This window comes from Meleagris gallopavo, chromosome 5 (genome assembly GCF_905368555.1).
Source record: "Meleagris gallopavo chromosome 5, MGAL_WU_HG_1.1, whole genome shotgun sequence".
Classification (NCBI taxonomy): Eukaryota; Metazoa; Chordata; class Aves; order Galliformes; family Phasianidae; genus Meleagris; species Meleagris gallopavo.
Window position 1 is genome coordinate 4,384,342 of NC_139408.1, and position 17,061 is coordinate 4,401,402.

The following is a 17,061-nucleotide window of genomic DNA, read 5'->3' on the forward strand; positions in this document are numbered from 1 at the left end:
CAGGCCTTTCTACCATGGACAAAAGCATACAGATACTGCTCTTATGGAAAATACAGCTTTGTGCCTTGCTGCGTTGTCTAAGGAGGATTTCTGACTCTGAAAGATGACAAATCTATCACCCTGAACCTACAACACGATGCTGATAGCTTTATCTGCCAGAGGAAGCCAACCTCCCTGACCACTTGTACCAGCTGATTCAAAATGACTTCCTTGTAATTAACATCAAAATCTGAGGAATGGCTGAAATAGATACAATGTGAAAGGATATCCCTTGCACTCTTTAAAGCTGTCACACAAAGCCAATAGCTAGCTTACCAGCACTGCAGTTATCTGTAATTTCTAACAGTGGGCACGGCTCAAAAAAGGAAAAATAATTTCTAAATAATCGCACTCATCTACACAAATGTAACAGTATAACGAAGCCCCGTCATCCACATGGACATCCCTCAGCTGTTCACGTTGGCCCATCAAACGCAATCCATGAGGAAGTCTGGCTGTGTACAGCTCAGAGTTGGAAGACCATAGGAACCATCTCTAGGGTTCTCCAAGAAGACTCTGCTCCAGCCTGGGACAACTCAGCCTGACAGTACTGCAAATCAAGACACGATGCAGTTACAGTCCCAAGCTGAGCAAGGATAGGGGCAGAAGTCCTAGGAAATGCATATTTTGATATCCAGAGGTTACATTTCTTTTCCTTTCATTTATTGTTTTCCCACACATTGCTTCCAACTCTAAAATTACTCAAAAGTAAAATGAAAAATAATCCAAGGATAACACACCTAAAAATACTTTCCAAGGGAGTAAAAAAAAGGTGAAATCACAGCAAAACATAGGATCTCAGCCTGATTTAAAATAACAAGTGACTGTTTTTCTCAATTATTTTCTTTGACAACTATCTTGTTTATTGTAAGTTTTAGCAATTATTTCCACGCCCATGATTTGCAAAACTGAAGAAACTGAGAATGTTTCCACAAACTATTTCAGAAAGAACAATTTACAGATAAAATTAGAGGCACATAAACGCCAAGCGCTTGACCGAATTCCAGCTCTTGGTGAATGGAAAACCAGTAGCTTCCTGTTACAAGATGTACCAATGGTCTAATAATACACACAAAATCTGACCATTTATAAGCTTCATAAATAAATGTTTCTTAAAATAATATTCTACCACTGTATTTTTAGCCAGGTAAACTTCCCAGGGGAATGACTGTGAATCTGGTTGACAATCTACAGTTTGCTACAAGGAAAAGTAAATGAACCAAGTGGATTAAATTTTCAGAGCATCACTTGATCTATACAAGAATAAAAATATAAAATTTAGCCCCATAACTTAAACTATCTGAAAGCAAATGGGAAAAAGATAGAAGAACAGAAGAATTCTTACATTAAAGTTGTCAGTGTATTCAAAATTTCTTGAACAGTGTATATTTTGCATTGCAAGTTTAAGACAAACCAAATAGCAGGGAGAGACAACCATGAAAGAAAGGTAAGGGGCAAGCCAGGGATGTTGAGAAAGGCAGGGAGAAGGACAGCAAGGAAAGGAACCCGTTACTGCTTAGAGGATAGCTGGACCTGACCATCCAACATGGGCATGGCCACACATAAAGCATGAGAGCAATAAGTGATAAAAATTACTTCGGAAAAGGGACTAAACGAGACGTTCACCAGAGAAATATAACTTAGGGAACAAGCTAAAAGTTTTAAGGACACCATACTTGTAAGTGTTCTGAACTGAATAACAAATTGCAGTGAAGGAGAAAGATAATCTAATAGACAGGGGACGAGCTGGTAATTTTCTAGAGCACGACAAATTCATGACCTTGGATATGTCTCTCTGTGCCTTCGCCATTCATTTACAAAATAAGAAGCACATCTCTGCCTCCAGGGAGAGCTCGTAAGATAAGTATATTGAAGATGGGAAGCCCCTCAGATGCTACCTATTAGCATAGATCAGAGAAACAGCATTAAAAAGAAAATCAAAAGCAGAGGAAAAAAGGTCATATTAAATGAGTGTTTCTTAAACACTCCCCACAGACTGTGGAAACTTGACTGAATGCAACAGCAGCATTAGGTCAACAGTAAATAGCTTTGGAAATCCCACCTCAGGGAATTTCACAGTAAAGGTAGTAAGCTTGGGAAGGAAGATAAAATGCTGAACAGAGGTTGCTCCTGAAGAAATTGGAGCAAAAAAACATTTTCACTCACTATCCAGTGACAACAAAAAACTGAATGGAACTCAGAACCCAAGAGACTCTTTGCATACTCAAAATCAGACAACAATGATGAAATAACCTCGAGTTTACAGAGCAATCTTACACCGTTATTTCAAATGCAGGGTATTTAGATGCAGTAGTTCTTCAAAATCAAAAGAGAAATTGCTGAAAACTCTGTATTAATAATGGCAATAGAACAACTTATCAGTTGTTTGCTCACTACTTCTCTGATAATATTTCATTTGGAACAAGCTCCTCAAAATTTAATATTTAAGAGTACACATCTATGAAAAAAACAATCAAAACCATTATAATCACAAACTGAAAGATGTGGCTTCTTCCTTATGTCAAAAAATCCCTCAGAAAGCAAGGCACAGCATTTTTTTAAAGATATGCTAAAGACATAACTTTAAATACATAAGCAAACTCATTAAAATTAAATAATAAAATAAATAAAATTTATTTTCAGTTATATATTTTGCTGAAAATCTAAGTTTCCTTAGATTTTTCCAGCTCTTCAGGAAAAGTTCTCCTTTGCACACACCCTAAATGTGACCTCACTTGGGTTCCTCCAACTAAGCAAAAAGATATCTTCCATTTGTCATCATTTCCTTCACAGTTAGCATGGCAATATTAGTGAGAACCAACTCCACCACTGAGCCAGCTTACACAGTGGCGCTGAGCTCAGTCTATGTACCAATCTATGACTTTCAGCTTGGTTCAGATTAAGACTTGCTTGATTCCTGTCCCTCCTAGAAGACAGATCTACAGCAGAATCCCTCAAATTTTTCAGCATTGTGCTATCCACCTGGGAAGAACTACTGAGTCGATTTACACAGGGATCTGCAATTACTATTAATTCATATTTACTATTCCACGTTGTCATCGAGTTGGACAACAGAATGGTTAATGAGAAAAACCCAGGGACATTTCTAACCTGGATGGGCATTGCGTACATTTTGTAAGATATGCCCAGAACTCAAAATGATTTTCACAAACTGGGAAAGCAGTGCGAGAAGCACTATATTGCTATAAGCAAAATCTAGTGTAAAAATAGAAAATGAGAGCTATTTGAGAAAGGTAGTTCTACTGCAGGCAATGATATCATGCCACAGTGAATCACAAAGAGAATACCAGTCAGCAGAGTGGATCTGCTGCCAGTAAATGGAAAAAAAAAAAAAAAAAAAAGGAAAAAAAAAATCTAATCTATTTAAAAATCTTCATCAACTGAAAACTCAAGTGTAGGACAGAAAAGATGATGACCTGCTGCACTCAGCCTTAATGAGACAGAACAGCGTGCCCAGTTCTAAATAGAATTCTTAATAAAAGCTCAAGGCAAGCTGGAGAGAGTCCAGCAGAGAGCAGGAAGAGTTGTACAAGTTCTAGAGATCTTGAGAGGAATGGCTAAAAGAATGACATTTACCTCAACTAGAGAAAGAAAAGCGAGGGAGAACACGACAGCACCAGTCAGCATCTGTCTGCCATGTCCATCGAGAAAGGAACAGGCAGGATAGATGCCCAACTTGCAGGAAGGGAAGTGGAAGTTTGCTATTTGCAGAGTAATATCCAATCCTCTCCCACTCCTTCCTGCCAAATGTTAAGGACAACCACGTACCCGAATGGCTGGTGATGGGATTGCTGAATGCAGTGCTCAGCAACAGGTTGTTTTACTTAATTAATGCAAATTTAGTAGCCGAATACATACGACTTTTTTAGAATAACTAATAAATACCATTTGGTATATGAGAGGTCACTATCCTACCATCTATTTGACAGAAGTCTCTCTGGTAACAAAGTTAAATATTTCCAAAACAATGCTCTCTGAACACGGGTATAATCTACTGGCAGTGTTCTCAAAAAAGCACCGATACAACAGAAGACACTGTTGTGCACAACACAGGCAGTTTAAGATGGAAAAATGAATGGAGTGTGTGTAGCAGTAACAATAAAACAGGAACAATGCTGACATGACTCACTGACCTCAGGTTTCAGTCTAGCATTTACAATGGACTTGAAGCAAGTGGCTTGGAACATGCAAGAAAAGTGTTACAACAGGATCTGGAATCTTCACATTGTGACTTCTACCTTGTGCAGCAGACATGGCCTCTTCTCTAGGACAGAGAAGTACATTAAGTAAGTGCAAGGGTAAGGCCAACACGGTGTGCACTCATTGTGATGGGAGAGGAAAATTCATACATATACACAGATAGGACCGTTGCATTCCTCTTAGCACCTTTAAGCAGGTGTCCTACACGTGAGATTAGCTGCCATCTGTTCTTATTCTGTACATGCAACTGAATTCCGCAGGGCAAAGAGGACCAACTTCAACAGGATTAAAAGCAACCCCTTAAAATACACAGAACGTCCAGTGGATATGAGTCTGAAAGCTCTCATATTGAAATAAAAGCCGAACTCAGACTCTCTTGAATAAGTTCTCCAACCACTCAGCAGCTGCTTCTCATCCAGCTCTACTGAAAGTGATGTGATACCACCCTGGGTTTTGGCAGCAATAGCCTCAAACTCCAAAAGAAAGCCTGGGAGCATATTCCAAGCTCAGTTCAGCTCCCACAAGGAAGATAGCATGAGACACACTGATTTCACTCATTATCACTCTTCTCCTAGGTCTTTCATCTGAAACAGAGGAACACATTATCATTCCTCGTAGACTGCAAACCCCACACGGGGACTCAGACCACACAACAGGTGCCATTCCGTTCTGTGGACCTACATGCTAAATGCCACAGAAAGAATCTCACTTCCCACCCAACAGGGGCACAGAGGATGTCAGGCTCCTCACAGTGAAATGGCAAGGACCATATTTTTGCTTGAAGTAACCACAGAATCAAACGATAAGGCACAAACAAACATTTGAGATAGCTAGTCCTAGTACAATCTTTAAGATGCAACTTCAGCAGACTTGTCACCAGAAATCGCTTCTACACCTGAATGCAGCTGAAGATTTCCTAGGATATAAATGCTTCTGCTACCAATAAGCCATCTGGTGGCTGTTCATCCATTCTGTGCCTCCTCCCACTCCTTCATGGGGGAAGGGAGGAAAAGAGAAGAGCAATGCCCTTGGTGCAACCGATCTGGAAAAGTCTCCCCTTAATTTAGATCCAGATTACTGGATGGCAAAAGCTGCATGCCATGTGGGCATGGAATCAAAGCTGAATCATCAGGAATAATATAAGAGGGCTGTGCTTATCCAAGATCATGGACAGTAAAGCAAATCTCACTCATGCACACCTTAAAAGCTGCTGGTCATCTGCTAGGACTTCTAGCAGGTTACTGAACACGACAAAGCCTTGGATTTCTCCTTCTGCTAAATTATTCAAAGCTCAAAATCATCTGACATCTTTGCGTGCAAATGTAACAAATGAGCACGAAGAACCTTTCATCGCTGGGATACACAAGATGTGTTCTGCATCACATCTGCACAGCAAGAGTTAAAACCACCATACTATTCTCCTTTCTGCTGTGGACGGCTCCCAGTCCAACAGGAGCTCTCCAATTATAATCTGTTATAGGGTCAGAAAGTGCTTTAGAAAAACAGTAACTTTTGCAGAACGTACATTTCTATGCAGAAACCAAGGTGTGTCAGAGAAAGCGCAGCACATAATGAGATTTTGCTGACGTTTCAGTATTACAAGGACAGACACAAGCACAGGGAAAAAACAGCATTTGCTTCTCCCTTTTGAGCATGATGTGATGCCTAGCTCAGTGCCTGCTGCCATCACCCTGACATCAGCACTTGTCTGTCTGCTTTTGTGCTCCCAGTCCCCGAGGAGCCACTGCAGGCCCTGTTCACCCTGGCTGCCAGTAGAGAAAGTGCAGCACATCCTAAAATCCAGGGCAGCAGGCCAAACACGCCCCACCGGCGGTCACGCTTCCCTTAAGAGAATGGGGTTACCGGGCCACAGACTTCAAAATGCAGATGGCAGGGATGACTCACTATTCTTGTGATCCACCATCATTTCCCCATCGCGTTATAACGGTATCACCACCTCCCGGGCTGAGACGCCCGCAGGGAAGCTTGTAATGTACATGGCTGGTTCCAAAATCCATCGCACTGCTGCACAGCATTGATCGATCCTGCCTGCTGCAGAGACAGCTCTCTGCTCACGCCGTGGCATGCGAGCACACACTCTGCAGCCGGGCAGCCTGAGACATGCTGGAGGCGTTGCTGTGCTGATAACGGAACGGGCTGAGGAGCGTACGCTTCTCTCTCTGTGCAGGAAGCAGCGTGTGTCTAAAGACAATAGGTTGCAATGCCATGTGCACAGGTCTTCTGAAAACTGCGTGTTGGTAACGTGCTGCATCCATGATGTCTTGCATGTATAGCGGTAAAGCAGGCAATCCCACTTGCACAGCCCTTCCTCTGGATGCCGTTTCACCCAGCCGCACTGCGAACAGCACGGCACCATGCACACAGCACTGCCTCCCTTCCATGTCGAGCACTGACGGCTCTCAGCAGCGGCTCTGGCATGCGCTCGCAGCAACCAGCAGCCTCCACCAAAGGCACACAAAGAAGACTCCCCAGTAGCAACACCTCTACCTGCCCCGAGTCCCGCAGGCTGGACACATCCCAGCACCACCCTGCTGCGCTAACACAGCCCCAGAGCCATCCCACGGCCAAAGGTGCAGCGATGGGAAACGCAGAACATCGCACGTGGGGTGTTACCGAACCCCACGAACCTCGCGGCACGCATGCAATAGGAACAAACCCTCGCCTACACCTCCCCAGCGTCGGGCGCTTTTTTACCTGAGTGTCAAACGCGCCTTCCACCGAGCTGCCCTTCCTCGGCGGCGGTCCATCCCCGGCGCTCTCCTGTCCGCTGGGGGACTTGAGGGGGATCTGGCTGGAGTAGGACGGCTTCGTCACCTCCACCCTGCTGCCGAACTTCAGGTAGCAGGGCTGCGGGATGGCCCTGGCCGCCGGGACGTGCAGGATGGGTGCGGCGCTGTGCACGGGTTTGGGCAGTCCCGACTTCATCTTGGAGGCCACCAGGATGGCTGGCATCTTCTCCTCCTGCTGCCCTGGCGCCTTTCCGTCAGAGGCAGCACGGCAGGCGGCGGGCGGGGAGGGAGGGAAGGACGAGCTGGGAAAGCCGCTGGGTGAAAGCAGCGGGGCTTATCGCGGGGACGGCCGAAGGAAGCGGTCAGCCTGCGGTACCTTCCGGCTCTCCGCCAGCCTTCCACCTGCTGCTCTTCTGTCAGCTCGCTCCTTTCCTCCGCGGAAACCTCTCCTGCAAGCAGGGACTTTCACTCCATCATCCCCGCGCACCGCCCAGCCCGCGCCGCTCGGGGACCTGCTGCCGCCCGCACGGGATTGTCAGCTTAAGACGTCTTTCTTCAGCCTTAGCCAAGAAGCAGATGTAGCTCAGCGTGCTCAGCAGCGATGCCCTCGGACGCGAGCCTCAGGGAATCAAGCTCCTTAAGTCCTAATGCTGCGGGCAGGACGGCGATGCCGGAGCAGGAGGAGGAACGGCTGGCGACCGAGATCAAAACGCAAACCCCCCCTCCCGCAGATCCCCTCGGCGCAAGAAAACCCAGCTGTCAGAGAGCGGGGAGGGAGCGCGGCCGCCCCCCCATCGCAGCGCCCGCCCCGAGAGGCGCGGAGCCGCCGTGCACCGTGCGCGCCGCCGAGCGCCGTGCCCGCCCCGCGGGGAGCCGAGCAGAGCCGAGCCGAGCCGGCGCCGGGCCGGGCCGCGCCGCCCCATTGGCTCCCGCGCTGCGGCCGGAGCGAGGGAGGGGCGTCCGCCTCACGGGCCCGGCCCACAGACGGCCCCCAGCCAGCCGCTGCCGGCGTTTTTTTTCAAAAAAAAAAGCGCTTTCAAACAAAAACACCTGAGGGTGACTCATGGTTCGGGTTTTACTCAGGAAAACTCCCGCCGCCGGGGTCAACAGGAACGGGAACAGGCGCTGACTAATCCGGCCTCGTTACAGCGGGCTCCCCAGCGCCGCACGGACGCAGGACGGGATCGGGGCGCACACACCGCCCCGGACCGCGCCCTTCCTTCCCAGGCGCGCTCCTCAGCTCTCGGACACCTGACATGCTGGAAGCTTTCCATGCACAACATCACGGTTTTGAAGCCCAGCTTTCCCCAGATCAAAGCCTGTGCTGTTTCAGGGCTGTAGGTGTCTCCAGGATTAGGCAGCAGGATTAGGATTTAAAAACCTGCGCGTTGAACCCTCCTGGGATGTCATCTCAAATGATTCAGCCAGAGTTAAGAGGGGAGGACTGGAAATTTAAGTCGAAATGCATGTTTTACTCATTTGATAGGACGAGTGGTAATGGCCTTAAGTTGCACCAGAGGAGGGTCAGGCTGGATATTAGGAACAATTTCTTCTCAGAAAGAGCAGTGAGGCAGTGACACAGGCTGCTCAGGGAGTGCTGGGTCACCGTCCCTGGAGATGTTCCAGAGCCGTGGGGATGCGGCACTGAGGGACGTGGGCAGTGGGCATGGAGGAGTGAGCTGGGAATTGGACTTGGGGATCATAGAGGTCTTTTCCAACCTTCATGATTCTATGATTCTAATTAGATATTAAGGCACTTCCATACTTGATTGGGTTCAGGCCGCCATTCCCAGATGCATAAGAACTTGCCAGGTTTTGTTCAGCATTGGCTAGGTATACCACAACAGATACAGAGTTAATTTGAGCAAAATAAAATGATTCCTTTCACTGCTACTTGAGTAACCATCAAATCCGATGATGGTGGATTGAATATTCCACAGACAGAGGAAACTCCCTTCTTTGTTTCTTGGTTTGCAGTCCTGCCACCACAGCGAAGAAGGATGTTGGCTCAACTTGGAAAGATCAATTTGATCCATCTTTGGAAGCGACTAATGATTATTATTTTTCTCCCAATAATTCTTTTACCCATTATTAAGGCTAGGAATTTTAAAAGAAAATACTTTTCTCTAACAGTCAATGACATCTGGGAGCCTGTCTTCTTTCTCCTTGAAAAGCCCAGCCAGCTTTCCCTTCCCCTGTTCTGAATCACCCCCCTTTCAGTACCTCAACTTTAAAATGATTAAAGTAGTATTAAAAAGCAGGCAAAATACAAGAGCTTCACTCCTTCCTGCTGGAAATGTCAGATGAACCACTAACTAGGGGAACATTCCCTCGCAGCTGTAAATTGATGAAAACTTTTGCCTGAATAATCACAACAGTGTCCATTATCTGCCCGAGGTCCAGCAAGCATCCACCCGCTCCCTCACTGGGAGGATGTGGAAGGAGAAAAATGCTATAAAGTATGTAGATTATTATTACAATTAGAGCATGTTGTTAAACGGTTTGGTGAATCTGAACCGCTGATGGAATGACACTCACTCCATCCTTGGGAATACCTTTACCAGTGCTTCCTTTGTCTTTTGGGCATTATAGATGTATCTGAAATCTTCACATTAATCATTTTCATTCCACACAAATATTCCCAAAAAATCACCCTATACTGTGACTATCAGATAACTTAGTTGCTCTTACAGAAGCATTTTGTTGAACAAGGCCTGCCAGAAGGCCAGCTGTCCTATAGACTGTAGGCATATCCAGCCTTGGCACAACTCCATTAACTTAAGAGAAGTTACAACAGGAATAAATATGGGCCTATTTTTGTTGCTGCAGGCATTCTGCACATTCAAATCCACCCGTTGACACTGATCAGATATATAAAAGCCTAAGCTGGTCTGCAGATGTATGTCACCATTTCATGAAAGAAGTGTAAAGGTGCAAATGTCATCAAGCTGTGAGGTTTTTTTGGTTTATTCCCAAAAGAGGAACTCCAGAGGTTAGAAAACAGGAATGTTGGTAGAGGCGTTAAATAATTTGGCATCCTCTCACCACACAGCAATTATAACCCATACATGTGAGTTCTTTGTGTAGAGCAAAGAGAAAAGGAAGAAACCTTGGTTCTGTTCCCAGCCCTTTCCACAAAAATCTTGTCTGTATTACACTAATTCTCATCTAAACCCCCATTAGTAATTCCCTGACATGTTTCTAATTCACATTGGGTTTAATTCCACCTTATTTTTGTAACAATGCTATGCTTTAACATGACAAGGTAAGTTCTATCAGCACAAGAAACAGCCATTACACATTTCTGAAGACACATAATAAGTTTCTCTAGTAACACTGCAATGCAGGCAGGCACTTCCACACGGTGACACAAAATGAAACATTTTAAATGAGTATCTTCTGTAAAACATTCATGGAGTCATTAAGGTTGGAGAAGACTACTAGGATCCCCAAATCCAACCCCAGCCCACCCTACCATGCCCACTGACCACGTCCCTGCCACATTTCCACGGCTCTGGAACATCCCCAGGGATGGTGACTCCATCACCTCCCTGGGCAGACTGTGCCACTGCATCACTGCTCTTTCTGAGAAGAAATGTTTCCAACAACATCCAACTTGAACCTCTCCTGGCGCAACTTGAGGCCATCACCTTGCATCCCATCACTGTTACCTGGGAAAAGAGGATGCCTATCTCACCTGGGAAAAGAGGATGCCTATCTCACCACAACCTCCTGTCAGGCAGTTGTAGAGAGTGATGAGGTCTCCCCTGAGCCTCCTCTGCTCCAGACTGAACCATCCCAGTTCCCCCAGCCACTCCCCATAAGATGTGTGTTCCGGACCCCTCATTGCCCTTCTCTGGACACACTCCAGGGACTGCATGTCTTTCTGGTAGAGAGGGGCCCAACACTGAGCACAGCACTCAAGGTATGGCCTCACAGAGCTGAGTGCAGAGAGACAATCACTTCCCTGCTCCTGCTGCCTATGCTATTTCAGTACTATTTCTGAACATTTCACATTTTTGTAACTGAAGCATGTACGGTAGGAGCTGGCATCACAGCTGCACTGTAATCATTTGCCCATTTGCCCACGTCATTCCAGACTGGTACTTTTTTTTGTTTCATGATGCATTTATCATTGAACTGTGTGACTAGCATTTTACATAAATTTAACTCTGGTAGTGCTCTACTCAAAAGCTACGTACATTTGTACTGATGTAGCAAATGCATCCTGGATTTCATTTTCCTCAAGCTGCTTTTGGATCTGTAGCGATTTCAGTTTCTCAGAATTTAACAAAAAATGTGGCTGAGCTGGCTGGAGGCAAACATCCTCACAAAGGTGCTGTGATCGGCTTTGCAAAGGCTCATCCAGACTTAAACTCAGCAGAAACAGAAGCGGAAAGCATGTAGAATGCAAGAGCTCATTTCACCTGATGCTTTCTGCAATGCTCTATGTTTTCAATGTTGCAGCAGTGACCGCTGTGTAATATATATATATATGCATGAGTAAACTCTGTTATCCCAATAGACTACCTTTGCCATATCGACTTCCAGCTTACCTTGATTTACTGTCTCCTAATGTCTGTCATCACAAGAATAAACATAAACTTTCCATGCTACCTAGAACAAATATTTCAACACTGTTTGAAAAGGATTCTTGCAAATCACATCTTTCCAAGAGGGAAGTGCATCTGGATATTCTTAGTCATGTTTCCTTTGTTTCCTCAAGGTTAATAGTACTAGCATTCATATATTATTTTATGCCTGATTTGACATTGTCCAATGCTTCATGCATTTGGAAAAGCTAAGACAACATCTTTGGGTATTTTGTGAAGACTGGATAACCACTGCTCAAACAAAATGGTGAGTCACATTCTTACCTCTAAATCAATACGGTTTCACTACAGCCAACGTCAGAAGTTGACTTCCAGATTAAAAATATTTATCCATCTTATTTAAATCACTGATCCAGCCCTGTCCTATATCCACCTTTTCTTCTTTCCCATCATGCACATTCCCAATGAACTTGCATTAAAATAGCCCTCTGGTTTCCTGAGCCCACGCATGCTGTTTAGCAGATGAGGCGCAATGCAGTTCTGGAGCCACAGAAGCTCTGCTTGCAGTGCTCACCAACTGCCAGCTAGATCTCAAAGAAACACAAATACCGGCCCACGCTTGCAGGCTTTGCCAAGTACGCTTTGAAACCAAATCCAATGCCCAGGCCTTCCAGTCCACAGGCAGCCACTCTTCCCCAAAAGCCCAAAATGAGCATTCCCACGGGGCAGCCTCTCAGGAGCATTTCACTGCTGGAGGTCACTTGCAATGCAGTGTCAGATTGATTAATTGCAACATTACAAGCACCATCTTTTCCTGTGTTAGCAAAACATGTATAAAAACCGGGGTTGTTCTCAGTGACATGAAAGTAAGTGCTTAACACAATGCACTAATATGAATGTTGCCAGCCTCCACAGCTCCTTTAAAGAAAGATTTGTCCTGACTTAATATTTAGACAAAATAAAAGCACATCCTCAGAAGGTAAAAATTAGGGGTACACTAATGGCCCTACTGCAAAGTACCTTCATGCATGCTATACCCAAGTTCCTCTTCTCAAATGTTTTGATGTGTTCTTTGTTCTCCCATCAGCAAACTAATAACTGACACTCCTACTCGTTTACTAGAGATTTTTCAAGCTTTTAAAACATCAGTCATCCAAATATCACAACACAAATCAATGAATGTTGTCCTAAAATTTTGGTTTCATAACAAATAAAGGAGATCATGCTTAATGTTGTATCTCAATATTTAGTTTAACTCTTTTTAAGTGACAGGGTATTATTCTATCTTAAGGTTTCCTGTTACCCGAATTTTACCCAATTTTTTTTAAATTGAACTTGCATTGTTAAAAGCCACAGGATAAAGATCTGATAGCATTGCAGTTACCTTACATGTCGTATCATATGATTTTTAATAATGCACCTCTTGGTGCATGGAATATTTTCCAAGGGTATCAGCAGTGAAACACCACACAGCCCTATATGCTCTATTACTTCCAAAGATCCATCTGAAGCTTCTCATTGGGAAACGAACAACAAACAGAAGATGCAGCAATGAGATCCAATTTTTCTGCATTTCATTATTTCTTCTTGCCATTTTAGAAATAAGATCATTTTAATACAAAGAGGAAGATAAAAAAATCCCTGGCAACTGAAATCACTGCACTCTAAAAGCAGTAAAAGCCAAGAGCTCCTGCCACAACAGCAGTATATTACTAGCTGCTGGCAAATGAGTTGGCTTGCCACAGGCTAAGTTCTTACCAGATGCTCTGGTCACTCTCACCCTGGTTGAGATATGAAACAATGACATTGCAGATGCTGAAGGAGATTCTGTTGAATTTCAGAACACGTCCATCTGTTAAACTTCCTAAAATGACTGAAAGGAGTTGGATACAATAAGCCCATCTGCTACCTCAGCAGGTTAAAAATTCAGCTGGAAAATAACTGGCAAAATACAAACCTTTTCTGATAGTGATCCACAATGAAGCTTCAATACACATCTAACTTCTGTTTCACCTTCATTCACACCTCCAGATTCTGCAGATTTGGCATCCTGAAGAATCGATGCAAGTCCTGACCTTTGCCATGAGCTGTTTCTCCTTATCTCACTGTTACAGTCTGTTCAAAATGTAATCGAGCATCCATCGTTTCGACCTTGTCGTCCTCAAAAGAGCATATATCACACCTGCTCTCAAAAAGAACTAACGTGGAGCCACACCATTTCTCTCTCTTTGTACCAAGTCCATCTGCTAACAGAAGGACTTCAGACAAATATCCACATGGACATCATGGTAGCAAGAAGACAACTGCATCTCCAAGTAAATCAATGCTGACTTGAACAATAGAACCTGGCTTTGGATGGCAGAGCCCAACCAAAGGGAAAGGGCCAACGGGCATCGGCTGTAACAACAAGTGCAGGTTGGGTCTAAGGAGGAACTGACCCAGTGGGAGGGCAATCAGGCATGGGTACAGGCTGCCCAGAGAGGTTGTGCACTTTCTGTCCTTGGATGTTTTCACAAACCAACTGGATAAAGACTTGATGTGGTCTGAGCTCAAGACTGACCCTGCTTTGAACAAAAAATTGGATTGGAGACCTCCTGATGGCCCTTCTAAACTGAAATAGCCTATAATTCTTAAATAAAATAAAGAATAGAATAAAAACACCTGGATCCATTGGAAAAGGCTCATATGGAAATCAGCTCTAAACACTGAGCAGGTCCACTACAGCCAACATGCATAGACAGAAGATCCAGCTGAAGCTACCAGCAGATAGAATTTTAAGAAGGAAACCATAGCACATGCTTAAGTGTGATTTGTCTTTCCCTTCTTTTCCCATATCTCTTACAAAGATAAATGTGTTATCACTTTGAACACGGTGAACAGATGCCTGTATTTGCAATTTACATTAACCTGTACTGCATGAAGAGTGATTTCAACACAAAATGCAAACTACAACACGTTTTTTCACCCTAGGGTATAACATATGTGTAAACTGCAGCTCCAAGATGTCCCAGGAAGTTCCTTTGCTAGTTGCTGCATTCTCAATAACATCCTTAAGGCTTTTGGTTTTCACCTGCAGAGGCCAGGTAGACAGCTGACAAAACAAAAGATAGGAAACAGAAGTATCTTCCACAGATCAATGGCCACCAGAAAGGCTGGCAAGAAAGCAGCAGAGTGCAATTAATAGCAGTTAGCCGTTCCTGTTTTTTTCCAGTTACAGGCTCAGGATAAAATGGCATATTAAATTACTTCATGCAATTCTGGACCACCTAATGTTAGAAAAGCAATTTGAGCATGTGTTGCTACTGCTAATGATCAGAATTAAAAACCAAAATAGCAATGCTCCCTTTTAGAAATGAGATGATTTCCTGTCTCAACCACTGACTTTCCCTGCTTTGACAGAAATTCTCTGTTTCTTCAGTGGATCCCTGGGCTGAAACCTTGAACGTGTATTTGTCATCATACTGCAAACCTTCCCAAACATTCTAGGGTGCTATTTTGGGGTTTTCAGCATAAATCAGTCTACTTATCCTTGGCTAATATCTCTTTCCCTCTTCCTCACAGATGCAAAATAACTACGTTTCTATTTAGGCTTTTCATTTTCCATCAGCTGCATCCACTTCCAAAATCACCAGCAACTCTGCACTGTGCTGTTAGGGAAAAAAACTCTTCTGAACAGTAGCACTGCTAGCACAACAATAAGATTACAACTGTGTATGCATATGCATGTGTGCACATACAGATGTACTGTGAGGTGAATAAAAATGTGGTGATGTCTAATTTGGCTTAGGAAAACCATCACAGCATTTCTACATAAACAGGAAAAGGTTCAACCCTATTTGCAACACAGCATCACAAAGTCAATCGCGATTTCTCTTACAGTGCGCTGAACAGGCACTTCCAATTCAAAAGAGTAATTAGCATACTGTATAAAAATTAGAGCACTAGCAAATACCACAGCCTTAACTTTGCATTAACAGAGATCAGTGAGGACTCAGAGCTGTAAGCCCACCACCAGCACGCGCTACCCCGACACGCTGGGTGTTCCAGGAGGCTGCGCTGCACCCACACTGCTCACCCAAAGCACCAAACCTCACCAAGGGAGGCACAGCGAGCAGGCAGATGGCTCTCTGGGTCTCCACAACAATTTAATAGCAGAGCTCTTGGCGACATGGATGCACTGCAGCACCTCGCCAGGTGAGCAAACTGCTCTTTGCCAAGGTCACTGGGGCAGGTAGGATGCAAGCTGCCCAGTGCTCATCCGCTTGGACTTTGCAGTTAGAACGGGGCAAGGTGGACCTAGCCAGCCCAGAGAAGAGAAGAGCACACTGTGTTGGAGGAGAACTGAGACACTGCAAGTCAAAAGCATGGGATCGGCTCCCAGCTCTGCACAGAGCTTCGCTGCGAGCACAGGCGAGCTGGCTGACAGCTTGGCAAACGCCTTGGATCAGGCTTCCCAAAATAGAAACAACACAATTAGTTGCTGCTTTGGAAACACAGCTCTTCATTTTATGAATTGCAAAGCCAGATAATAATATCTTCACACTGCCCAAGGAAACACAATGGCTATCTTCACCAGGAGGCCCCTGGGTACAAAGATGTTACCAAAGGATTCAGCTAAATAAACATGGAATTCACTTCCACTGAGCACTTTAAGTTGGTCCACACTGGTGTAACACATACCTAAACGCAACCTCCTCTACTAATGGGATGTGGAGAGGCCTTCAGCAATAAGATGTGAGCAAGTCCAAAGGAAGAGAGAACCTGGGGCAAAGGCAGTAGCTATTCTGCTAGAGAACAGAGACTATTAAATCTGGCATCTTTTACCAGTCTCGCCTTGAATTAAGAAACAACCTGTAGAGCACGACAGGAAGGGTACACCTAACACCAATTCCCTGGGTTCTCTGACATATCTAGGGACCTATACGGAGTGAAACAGAACAGTCAGGATTATTTCCAGAGCTCTATAAATCACAGTCAGGAGAGCAGGCTACAGTTGGGGCAGGAAGCCAATGTTTCACAAATAGAAAAGCAAACCGTTAGGAAAGAAGTGCTGTGATGTTCATACAAGCTAATGAAGAGCAGAAATAAGCAAACTGTACAATAAATAAATAATATACACATATGCGATGCGATAGAAAGTTATGGTTTTCTATTTTATTGTGATTATCTGTTTTGATTCCATGTTTACAGCACTACTAAGGCCCAAGCAAATCAGAGTGGAGAGAGTTATGGAGATAATGCTATTGAGGGAAGGAGAAAATAAAGGAAGGTACTGTTTTATCACTGCTTTTACTCCCAGTATTTCCATTCCCAGCCTCATAAACTACACAGAGTGGTCGAGTGAGAGAACTTTAATGCTATTTGAACTTTGAAAACTTAGTTCTGCTCCCCTGATCCCAAAACATACGATGTTTATCCTCTTTTTCCTCTTACAGTTTGCCTCTAGAATGAGAACACAAAGGGCAGCAGCTTCAAACGTTTGTCTGTACACACACAAA

General features: G+C 44.4%; 1 protein-coding gene across 1 annotated transcript in view; it reads right to left on the minus strand.

Annotated features, from left to right (window-relative positions):
• The window catches only part of NAV2 (neuron navigator 2), a 184,280-nt gene extending 176,408 nt beyond the window's left edge, over positions 1-7,872 (minus strand). The window contains 1 exon segment of the mRNA XM_010710727.4: positions 6,976-7,872. Within this exon segment, the coding sequence (XP_010709029.2) occupies positions 6,976-7,233 (258 nt within the window). The 5' untranslated portion in view covers positions 7,234-7,872.
• Between the last annotated feature and the right edge of the window lie 9,189 nt (positions 7,873-17,061).